The 12,334-nt window shown below is 46.8% G+C and overlaps 1 protein-coding gene across 1 annotated transcript in view; it reads right to left on the bottom strand.

Annotated features, from left to right (window-relative positions):
• The window catches only part of ptch2 (patched 2), a 28,816-nt gene that overhangs the window by 1,450 nt on the left and 15,032 nt on the right, over window positions 1-12,334 (bottom strand). The window contains exons 9-21 of the mRNA XM_031294341.2: window positions 11,472-11,619; window positions 10,226-10,357; window positions 9,959-10,114; window positions 9,747-9,839; window positions 9,472-9,597; window positions 8,236-8,623; window positions 7,587-8,111; window positions 6,744-6,886; window positions 6,388-6,568; window positions 5,991-6,271; window positions 4,225-4,362; window positions 3,517-3,659; window positions 64-469 (exon numbers count right to left, since the gene is read on the bottom strand). Coding sequence (XP_031150201.2) covers window positions 64-469; window positions 3,517-3,659; window positions 4,225-4,362; window positions 5,991-6,271; window positions 6,388-6,568; window positions 6,744-6,886; window positions 7,587-8,111; window positions 8,236-8,623; window positions 9,472-9,597; window positions 9,747-9,839; window positions 9,959-10,114; window positions 10,226-10,357; window positions 11,472-11,619 — 2,860 coding nt within the window. The remainder of the gene's footprint in view (window positions 1-63; window positions 470-3,516; window positions 3,660-4,224; window positions 4,363-5,990; window positions 6,272-6,387; window positions 6,569-6,743; window positions 6,887-7,586; window positions 8,112-8,235; window positions 8,624-9,471; window positions 9,598-9,746; window positions 9,840-9,958; window positions 10,115-10,225; window positions 10,358-11,471; window positions 11,620-12,334) is intronic.

Here is a 12,334-nt window from a genome sequence, read left to right as displayed (position 1 = left end):
TTTGAAGAACATTTGAACATACAGGAAGGGTTTCAATCTTATAAGTGTGGTCATGCAGTGTACCGTAAGCTTTGGGAAGCTGGGATTCTTGCTGGCTTCCAGCAGTATGTGAGATGTTGCAGGTGGAACGCTGGTCTGCGATGCTATGTACGCGCTCTGGTCACAGTACTTATAATCCTCCTCCCCGATCCCTGACGTGGTGGTCATCTCCGAGTAATACTCAGAGTCCGACGACTCCGAAAAAGCCTGTTGACGAGACGACCGTGGGTTGTGGTGGCCCGTGTAGTACCCATGGTGGGTCATGGGTGGAGGCAGTGGGGGTTCAGGGGAAGGCGTCGGCAGGCGGCTGGCATTGTCAACCGGTGTGACCTCAGCTGGAGGGCCCATCATGGACAGGAGGACTGGCAGGAGAACCAAGCCATTTAGCATCCCCAATACAGTGAGGATAGCCAACACAGCAAAGAAATACCTGAACAATGGAGAGATGAGGTATACGTTAGTTTAAAAAGGAACCTAAAGAAGATACAGTTAGTGCAAGGAAGAACCAGTTTCTAATTCAAACTAGTTAGTGGTATCTCTTTTCCTGTTTGAAGCAAGAAGAACTTTCTTGTTAGCTGGTAGCGACTGCTAATTGTTAACTAATTTGGACTTTAGTTAGGCTAGGCTAGTTAGGTTTGGCTATACCAAAGCACCTCTGTGTTTATAATGAACAGGTCTGCCTGACACTTCTCTTCTGGCCTATTGCCTGCATCAGCATCACACACACACACACACACACACACACACACACACACACACACACACACACACACACAAAAATGGACAAGACAGTGGTCTGATGTTTTGTATGGACAAGAACACACAAACACACACATGCCCGTGCACAACCCCAAACACACATAAACATACTGTAGTTGGCACATGAGGAAGGGAAGTAGCTCAGGGGAAGAAGGCAGGGAAAGCCCAGTGTTTGTGTATCAAAGGCAGGGAGGGCAAATCTGATTCCCAGCTCAGTCCAACTAAAACATGCTTTGATGCCTCTACTGCTGCTGCTACAAGACTTTCTCTCGCTCTGTTTTTCACTCACACTGTGTGCATTTGTGTGTGTGTGTGTGTGTGTGTGTGTGTGTGTGCGCGCGCTTCTCAGTGGAGCTCTGAGGAGGCCAGGGGTGGAGGCAGGCCACAAGAAAGAGCTTCCCAAGAAAATTAGAGAGGACTCCACTTAAACACTAACAGAAAGCAGAGCGAGAGAGAGACAGTGAGATGCTAACCACTAGCCAGACTTAAAGAGGTAAAATAAAGGGGGAGGAAAAAAATGATTGTTGGAATGAAAAAAAGAAAAGCCAACAAGGACAGGGATAATAGCTGCATGGTGTTCTGGAAATATGCTTCTCTCCTCGGAATGGACTACTGCAATGATTATTACTACTACTTCAATTGACAAAGTTCACTCTTCAGGAAAAAGTTCCTGGTTTGCATATTGGGTGTTATCCACACCAATGTCAGCCCCCCCACTCTCGCTGACATATTTTCTTCTTTAACCTGTCCATAAAGCATGTCATCCTAACCACTTTTGACCAAACACTTGAGTGAGATATTTTCAATTTCTTGCTGTGTGCTCAAGCCAACGACACCACACGCAGATATTTAATCTGTACGCTTCATTGAATTAAAGCATGGACGCTAACATCGCAAATAGGTTGTCATCCTTTCCGGCACAGCATTGGCCTCCACTCTTTAGCTCACTTGCTTATTTCACTACAAAATAACTTCTTTACATGGTGAAAAAAAGAGAAAAGTGAGACAGAAAGAAAGAGAGTGAGACGTTGGTGGGACCTCCAACAGTGTCTCACTGTTAGGAATTCTGTTGTTTATATAAACTGTAATCTTTTCCATTCGTTGTCAGGGCCTGAGGAGCCATGTGTGTGTATGTGTGTGTGAGAGAAAGAGAGCGTAAGTGTTTACATGCCTGTACATATGTGCATTTCTCCTTGTGTGTGTATGTGTGCACTCATATGTGCCGCGCATGTGTGTGCATGAGAGAGAGGACTCTGAGCCGAGCTGAATTAGGCCTGCTGTTTATTCAGTGCATTACAAGGCCAGGAGATGTTTACAGCAGTATATTTATGCTACTCCCCAGCTAGCCAGCTCTGGCTTGCCCCATTCACCCGACGACAGCTACAGCTACAGCTAAACAAGACCTCCAACAGAGATACTAAACCTTTCTGTCCCTCTTTCTCTCCCCCCCCACTCCTGAAAATTATCTAGCACCATGGGAGAAAAGAAGAAAAACAACATGCTGAAAATGCTCTCTCTGACTTCCTTCTTTCCAGTCCTACTTCCCATTTCCTCTCAATTTCTCTTCCCTATTTCTACCTCTTTATCTTTCCAATCCGACACTGTGGAGGATCCGTTAATCTACCCACCCACCAGGACTTCATATCCTTGCAAGGAAGCCACCCTCAGACTATTTCTCCTCCTCTCTCTCTGCTTCTGTCACTGTTTCTGCAGAAAAACTGTGCTTTTTATGTCATGGAGGCCTGTTGCAGTCTGTGAGCTCAAGGTTGTGGTTTGGGGTTTGGGCCTAGACCACATTTGGCTGAAAAACATCGAGCTATTCGCCTTTTTTCCACTCTGACCATGAAACAGTGGTAGAAAACACATGCACACACAAGTACACATAATTTACATGCATGCAAGCACGCACACGCTCACACGCGCGCGCGCGCACACACACACACACACACACACACACACACACACACACACACACACACACACACACACACACACACACACACACACACACACACACACACACACACACACACACACAGAGGAGAGTGATGTCTGTTGGTGGGCTTCAGACCATCTGACTGGCTGACCAGTTCAAATTTAGCTCCACTTTAGCACCCAACTAGGAGGGACAGAATGCCAAACGGATGATAGGAATTTTTACAGATTGCCTCTCGTATGTGTGTGTGAAAGAGAGAGAGAGAGAGAGAGAGAGAGAGAGAGAGAGAGAGAGAGAGGGAGACATCACCCAGTGGGTAGCAGAACACTTCCATGTTTACGAGCAGCTGCTACACACCCTTGATGTTTTCCCCATTTGTTGTGCTCTGATGTTGGGGAGATGGGTGTGTGTGTGCCCAGAGTGACAGAACCAGGTGCATATTTTCACTGTGTGGGTGTGTGTGTGTGTGCATAAATAGGGGTATAACATTTCCACCTGCATACACCCGTGACCCCCCACTAGGCTTCCTCTTGTCCCCAAGTGAGGCTAGACAACTGGCTCCACACACACACACACACACACACACACACACACACACACACACACACCAATGGCGTACAACCAAAACACTGCTACTTCTGAAGGTAACAAATGGGCTGTGGAGGGTGCAGACACCATATCTGTGTGAGGGAATACTGTCACTCTCTCACACAGAAGCACAAAGTTAGCACATACATCGCCACACACACATACACACAGATGCAGCACACACAGCGTCTCACCTCATGATGAAGTCAAACTCTGACCCTGCCAGCATGAGAACGCCCAGCAGCGTGGAGATCGCTCCGTCGACCACCGGGGCAAACATGTGCTCCAGAGCCACTGCCGAGCGCATGTTTCTGTTGCCAATCGCTGTCAGGAAGCCCTGCGGCGGAGGGGAGGAGAAATGAGTTGAAAATCTAACCTATCGCACAAAACTTGTGCTTGCGGCGAGGCTTGGCATTCCTGCATTTGCTTTTCGTTGGGACTCACAACGCTACACTACAAGACAGTACGCTATGCTAAAAAGCTGCCAGCATAAACTAGGCAGCCAAAAGTTTCCTTGTAAATCTTTAATGACACCTATTTTACCTGTTCCACTTTGCAATTCAGGCATTGAGCCACAGGAGTCTATGCTTTGCATTGATTTTAAAACAAATGTTTGCAATGCAGCTTATTGCTTTTATGAAAATGTCAATTACAAATCCTTGTATCGAGACAAATACATTTAATCAATAATAAAAAAAAATTACAAAATATTACTGGTTAAATGTCATTTTTCCCTGAGGTAGGCAAATAGTATGGTCATATATCAAAATCTGTAGTAGGTATTTAACATTTAGACCAAAGCATCAGGTTTCAAGTAAAGTAGGTGTTTAAGTGTAGGAGCTTAGTCCCCCTAACAGTTAATCCATGTGTGTTCTCTTGCTTTGTGCTCAGTCTTGACTTACCAGTGCGATGTGAACGGTGAACTCCACCCCAATGCCCACAGAGGCGATCAGAATGACTACAGGGATGGCGCTCAGCTTGATGCCAATCAGACCCATGATGCCAAACAACTCCACCGTCATCATGGCCAAGATAAACACCTGAAATAAAGCCATGGAAAGAAAGCGTCACAAAGTGAATCATTTCTAACTGCCAGTATTTGAGAAACAATGGGATGATTAGCAAACAAAAATAAAAGCATGTTAACAATAAAAGTGAAAATGCCTTCCTTAGTGACTGAGTTGAGCCCTTTTGCCTCTTCACCCCACACAATGTTTGACCCTGTGCTCAGGGTCTCAACCCCATGGCATCAAATTACCCACCCTGAGGCTAATACCTTCCCCTCCTCCCTCCCTCATTCTCTTTCTCCTCTTCCTTCTCAGAGGTTGTGGAAATGATTGACAGTGCCTGAGACAACAGAGTGAGGGCACTCGGTCACTATCAGAACACCATAAACATCTGTTTGGGTTTGTGGAAAACAAATGATCTTGTTTTTCACGAGATAGCAGCCTGTTTGTTTATTTTATTGTTTCCGATATTTTAATGCAACATCTTGTAGTGTAATTCAGTGTTTCGGTTTACTAATGTCTTAATAGTAAAAGTGCGATATTACTGTAAACCGCAATGCAAACAACAACAACAACAACCAGTCTTAGAAAAGAAGGAGGAGAAAACGGTTCCTGGCCAACAGGAGCTTTTGATCCCAGCAGGGGCTCCGAGCTGGGGCACGGTTAAATTGGAAATGATAAAAGCTGTTTTACTGCTCGACCACATACAGTGAAACCTTCACAGGCAGGCTGATGCTTAGAAACCGTACATGCATGTAGCTGTGCCTCTCTCTCTGTCTGAAGAGTCTGTGTTATGTCGCTGTCTCAATCAGTGCTGCTACGGACCCCTACTTAAATTAAACACATTCCAACTGAAACTGGCACTGTTGTTGTGCTACACTGCAGCCCCCCCAGTGGTCGGGGATATGTGGATTTGTGTATGTGTGTCCGTTTGGGGGGCCCTTAAGAACCACCAGTTCCACCAGCTTGTGTGTGAAATGTTTTCCAATCGCTGAACCCTCAGACTGTCTCTTTCTCTCTCTCTCTCTCTCTCTCTCTCTCTCTCTCAAACACACGCACACACACACACACACACACACACACACACACACACACACACACACGCACGCACGCATGCATGCACACACACACACACGCACACACACACACACACACACACACACACACACACACACACACACACACACACATCCCTGATGGATGGGTTGAGCAGGCCAAGGTCGCAACTGAGCAGATCTGTCCTGTCCCAAAGTCTCTCCCTCTCCCTCTGACAAAAGCAGTGAGGGAGTTGGAGGTAGAGGCTTCAGGAGGGCAAAGCCTTTCTTGCTCCTTTGCATTTCCTTTTCTAAGGCCGGCCCAGCCTACATTAGAATGACAAAGGTCCCCATGTGTGTGTGTGTGTGTGTGTGTGTGTGTGTGTGTGTGTGTGTGTGTGTGCGTGCATGCGTGAGTGCGTGCGTGCGTATTGGCCCTCCACAGAGAAAAAGGGGCCCCCTAGACAGTGTTATTGAGCTGTGCTGAGAAGGGTGAGAAGAAAGTGAGAGCAGGAAGGGGCTAATGATGTTGTTGAGGTAGCATGAGGTAGAGAATGTAGGAGCAATAAGAAGGATGAGGATGAGGAAGAGGTATGATGAAGAGTTGATTACTGATTGCTTGCTTACAATGATGCCGGCAGTCCAGGGGTTGAGCAGGAGAATCGCACAGACCAGGAAGGTGCAAGCCAGCACCACGCTGATCGCCAGCAGGAACCAGTGTCTGAGGCCAATGTACTGCTCCCAGAACAGGAACGGGTATCCGTTAGGGTAGTTTAACACGCCCTTGCGACTAAACTCGTCGCAGATGGAGCGCACACTCTCGATGGCCTCCACAAAGTCGCTGGCCTGGCGAAGGCCATTCAGGTAGAAGGGAAACTGGGCAAACTCCAGGGGCTCTGCAGCTGGGACTGCAAGAGAAGAAAAGATAAAAGGTGAGATTTGAGATCATTTGCTGTTTGTACTGCATGGTATTTTCAGGTGTATCCACTCTCGCCTAAATAATGCGTTACCATAAGATACTTACTGCGCAGATTCTCCCCTGTAGTGTCATACTTGTCGTGAATCCACTCTCTAGGATGGGGGTAGAAATTGGCCTGGGAGGCAGCATAGCCCAGAGGATCATTACTGACCCAGACTGTCAGGTAAATGTAAAACACCTCTGCCGGGATCAAACCATCTGCATCCACCAGCCGACGAGAAGTCAGCTAGAGAGATTAAATTTTTTTTTAAATTGAATGGCCATTCATGTGTTGAGTTTTTGTCAGAACAAATGGTAAAAAAGACGGCTGACAAGGTAGTTCTCCACAATGCCACACAGAGTCGTACAAATGACTAATGATTCTGTTTTAAAGTATTTCGTGTAGCTCTTTGTAGACATACCTGGCTGTAGTTAAAAGGCTCTTTCTTGGAGCCGGTCTGGATGAGGAGCTTGTACGCCAGCGCTCCGTCTTCTGTGCCGTTACGATAGCTGTCAGAGGTAATCCTGCCTGCCTGCCAGTCAGCATCAAAAGTAGCCTGAAGACCTGCGTGTGAGGTAAAACACACAGAAAAGAAGAGAAACGATTAATGTGGTCGTCATTTATAAATATTATGATTTATATTATCATAAAAATTATAGGAGCTTTCCTGTGTGTCTGTGTGTGTGTGTGAGCAGTGAAGTTAAAAATGTGAAATATCAAGTTTCCTTTTCCATTTCTTGTTTTTTTGTTATTTTCAGCTGGCTCTAATTGACCTGTTGGTTATCACTTCCTCCTGACTGGGCCTCTGACAAGTTCTGGCCTGAGGACACACACACACACACACACACACACACACACACACACACACACACACACACACACACACACACACGCAAAGATAACCTATGACCCCAACCCGTCTACTGCACCACCCCTGAGCCCAGGTGGATGGGGGTAAACAGCGTGACTGAACTTTTATTCACCCTTCAGACATTCTCACCTCTACACACACACACACACACACACACACACACACACACACACACGCACACACACACACACACACACACACACACACACACACACACACACACACACACACATTCACTTCTGTCCTTAGTAAAAGAAGCACACCTGAAAAAACCTGTTGCACCCTCTACTGGATTCTGACATAATTATCAAAAACTCCCAGGGGGACAGTGAGTAATTTATTACCTGACTCACTCAAAAAAAACAAAAAACATTTCTGAGCCCGGATTCTTACCTCTTAGCCAGTCCTGGAAGTAGTGCAGCCACATTCGGGGCAGTTTGCTGTCGCTGTCTCTGACCACGTATTTAACAGAGTTGAAGGCGTTGTGCAGCTGGATCAGCAGCCTCTGTGACCGGGCGTAATCAAATCCATCCATGGTCACCAGATACATGTTGTAGAAAGAGAAATACTTGAACTGGGCGTCGATGAAATCATACTCCTTGGTGTCGCGTGGCACGATGTCGGTTAGGTAGAGGCCGTCGTGCACCATGGTGGTCCCATACAGGCTGAGGCCCAGGAGGCCCAGAAAGAGAATCACCACGATGGCTTTGCTTTGGGGTTTGAGGAGTAGAGGGGCATATTTCTCCCTGGCGAAGCTGGACAGGTTCCAGTGCAGGAAAGGGAGTGGGACGCACTTCTTTCCCGATTTGGAATCCTCCACCTGAGCTAGGAGGTCCCGTGTGGAGCTGGAGGTAGGGGTGAAGAGCTGGGAGCCGTAGGGGTCCTGCACAGAGGTGGTGGTGGGGGAAGGTGTGATGGCTGGGGATAGGAAATACAAGCAGGAAATTAGTGATTTTGGTATGGTGATTTATTCATACTGACTTTAGAGAACACTGTGTACAAAATAACATAATTGTCGGGATCTTAATATAGCAATATTTACCTTGTGGCTGTGAAGTGGGGCAGAGGATGATGGATGGCGGGCTCGTGGAGATCTGTGAGGTAGGTGGTAGGATTGTGACGATATGCTGGCCGGCTGCGTCACACTGCGTGAATGCCTGCACTGTGGTGGTGATTTGGGTGCTGGTGGTGATTGTCGATCCCGCCGAATACTGGTGCGTGTGTGTCGTTGCCGTCGTAGGCGTGTGCGGCTGCTCCCCAGCGTCTGACAGCTCGTGCGGAGAGAGGTGGATGACGCGGTCGGAGCAGGGGCTGTACAGGCAGCAGAGGACATCCAAACGCTTATCCTCACGCCTGTGGAGGTCCAAACTGAGGATGGCAGGGAAGATGAGCAGCACCATGGCGAAGTTAAACACGACCACAATGGCCGCCTAGGGAAAGAAACACAGAGAGACCAAATGAGAAAAACAAAGTGAGAAAAGACAGACAACAGTATGTGAAATTACAGACACCCTAACCCAGCTGGAGAGAGTCAGGGCTCCTTTTTTTTTTTATTCTTTTTTAGTATCTCAGACCACAGCCCAGAAAGTAAAGAAAGGCCTTATACTCTAAATCACCAGCCAGGAATACTAAGCGAGCCAGAAGGAAGAAGAAAAGAGTGCCAGAATGAAAGAACTACTAGAAAGACTGAGAGAAAGGAGCAGGAAGGGAATATATATATGTTGCGAGTCTGAGCAAAACCATCACCCTTCACCACCACCGCCGCTGCTTCCCCACTCACCCCAGCCCCTGAAGCTGACATTCTAACTGGCTGTGGTTTCAAGTATGTGTGATGTGTGCATCTATGTGTGTGTTTGCTTGTGTGTTTCAGACCACCCACAGTTAGTCACAGATCAGAGAAAACCGCCTTGACGGGCCAGTGATATACTGATCCACTCCTCCCTCCCTCTCCTTCTCGTTCTCTCTCTGTCTGTTTATCACTCTCTTTACTCTGATTATTCCACATTATACACATGCGCACACACACACACACACACACACACACACACACACACACACACACACACACACACACGCAGAGACACGCAAACACAAAAAATGGCCCTGTAGGTGCAGCGGCAATAAAACTGGGAACAAAGGCTTTCCTTGCTCTGAATGAATGTCACCTCTCTTAACTTATCTCTTTCATTTTCAAAAGGGCCTCCGGCCTCTCAGTGTGCGATTGTGTACACATGTTTATGTCTGTGCGCATGCGCGTGAGGGTGTGTGCAAAACATACCTGCAAAGAGAAAGCTCGCAAGGCAGGAATGGGTACGAGAGCAGCCATAAAGAATGCAATCATGTTGTTGATGGAAGTCAGAGCCACACTGGTGCCTGTGCGACGCAAACAGTCTCCTGTCCGGTCCTTTAAAACAAAAACAGACAACGTTTAGAGAGGAGAGGAGAGGAGAGGAGAGGAGAGGAGAGGAGAGGAGATGAGAGGAGAGGAGAGGAGAGGAGAGGAGAGGAGAGGAGAGGAGAGGAGAGGAGAGGAGAGGAAGTTCTTAAAAGTACCTTAAAGGGGATGTTATTTCCAGCCTCTGTGAAGGAATGAGCCAACAGAAACATGTCATCCACACCAATCCCTAGTGCCAAGAATGGAAGCACCTGGGATGGGAAAGGGTCAAAATTAACATTACACATAAAATCACAGAAAGACCCCCTTTAAATATAAGCCTTACAGTAATGTAACACAGAAAATGTATGCAGATTGCTTTGTGTCGTACCTGTGTGGTGGCAGCATTGAAAGAGAGGCCAAGCAGGGAGCAGAGACCCAGTCCTGCAGCCACTGACAGAGCCACTAACAGCACCCCGGCCAGCCCCACGGCCCCCTGGGACTTGGCACAGTCCCACCTTAGCATGGTCACACAGGCATAGGCCAGCTAGAGAGCAGACGTCCATATTAAATATTAGTTATTTCACAGTAAAGTTAAACATTTTTCATGAACTTACTAGCCATAATCGATTGACTTAAATCACATTATTATGCTCACCATAAGCAGGTATCCTCCAGCCACCCTGATGACGCTGACATCAGAGAAAGATTTCATGATGTCGTTAAGGGTGGTGGTGGAGAAAGCGTGGAGGGACTGGCTGGAGTTAGATGGGATACTCTGGTGGACCACCTAAAAGATAAAGATCAATTATCTAAATGGGTCCAGCTAAAAAAAATGCACCAAGTTATACATTCTTAGCAGATTACCTAAATAATTATCAATTAGATTGACAAAAAGAAGATGAAAGTGAAAGCACTGGAGTGATAGTAACATGTACTACAACATGCTGAGTAACTTTTTTTGCACATTAAAAAACATTTCCTCCCTCTGACCAATGCTACCTTAAGCTTTTCCTACAGCACCATATTTCAGGGCCCTTTAACAGAAAAAGCATCCTGTCGCTTTGAAATGTGCGTGTGTGTGAAAGTGATGTGTGTGGGTTTTCAGATATGCTAGCATTTGTGCGTGAGAGTGTGTGTGTGTGTGTATGTATGACAACTGAGGAGTAATGAGCACAGATGCCAGAGGTTGTGAGGTCAAAGGTGAAAGGGATGGGATCACGTGGCTTGGGAGGCTGCTCTCTCCACTCTGTGCCACGAATGGACCAAAGCTCCCCCAAGGCTATTAACCTGTCCGCATTTAGTCATCGCTCGCAATCTCAAATAGATCTCTTCTTGTTCTTTAATGTTTCGGGACGAGGTGTCATGTCTCTGTCAGTTTACGTTTGAGTTTGTTACCCCTCCTCCCTTGCATATGTCCCTCACTCTCCTCCCTCCCTCCCTCCCCCCCTCTCTCCTTACCCTCACCGTGGTGGGTGTCAGCTATCACAGCAACAGCTTGTTCCTATAACTAGGGCTCTGACAGAGAGATATGGCTGGCCTACCACACACACACACACACACACACACACACACACACACACCTAATGCCCTGGTCTGCCCCATGATTCGCTTTACAAGGGAGCTGAAGACTGATGGAATTCAGATACTGCAGAATTAAGTCCCACTGTGTGTGTGTGTGTGTGTGTGTGTGTGTGTGTGTGTGTGTGTGTGTGTACCTGCGCAAAACAAGACTGCACAGGGACAAGGAAATGCCTCCTTTTTTTATCATCCTCCTACTTCTTCTTCTTGCTGGCTACAATAAAAATCTATACTTCTGACCATCTTTATGTGTGCATTTGTTTTATTTGTGTACGTATGTGAGAAATTTGAATATACATGAAATGTGTGCTGTATGTTCGCACCTCCACAAACTTCCTCTGCCAGGACTCGAGGATGGCGGTAGCCTTTTCTACATTCCAGTTTATGTCGTGGATCTCGTAGTCGTCTTTAAAGTGCTCGTACAGCTGCTTAGGACTCATCAACAGGAACATGGTTTGGAGAGCCTCCGCACTGAAAAACACACAGACGTAAGCTTAGGACACCTTAGAGATGTCTGGCTCCTCCCGCAAACATGGTTTATTGTGTGTTGAGCTGAGTTAAAACCTCAACTCCAACATCCATTTCATGACTAGCACATTAGAAATCATCCAGTCAGACTGTTTTAGATCTTGGTATCCCTTAACCTACACAGGAACATGCCTTTTCTGTAAATGACTAAAGGCAGGTGCCTTTTCTTCGAGGATTTGTCAGCCTGCCTGCCTGCCTGCTTGTCTGTCTGCCAATGTAAGCAGCTAAAAGCAGGTGTTATCTAGTCTGCCTTTCTGCCGGTCTCACCGCTGTGATCCCAGATGTCCTTAGGTTTTCTTGGCACAACACAGCGAGCAGCAGCACTGCTCAAAATGTGAAAGAAATGATCATAAATCACATCCAAGAGTATAAGTAAGTGTGGCTCTTGCAGATGGGACTGGAATCCTCTTTCATTCAAGGCTCTGTTGGGCCTGTGTGGATCATGATCTGGGCTCTGACCCAACGCTGTCACTCCATTTGTATTGGCCATGCTTTTAAATCCAGTTGAAATCAATAGGAAAAAACAAAACTCTGGAGAGCGTCACATTTAAAGACAGGTCAGCTTCAGAAAAATTTGGAGTGTTTTTTTCCCCCTTCTTCTTTTTTGGTCCCTTACACAACAAATGTGTAACAGGGTAGGGGGGCTTTATGTGACTGT

Source organism: Sander lucioperca, chromosome 9 (assembly GCF_008315115.2).
Source record: "Sander lucioperca isolate FBNREF2018 chromosome 9, SLUC_FBN_1.2, whole genome shotgun sequence".
Classification (NCBI taxonomy): domain Eukaryota; kingdom Metazoa; phylum Chordata; class Actinopteri; order Perciformes; family Percidae; genus Sander; species Sander lucioperca.
This window is presented reverse-complemented; position numbering and strand designations above follow the sequence as displayed.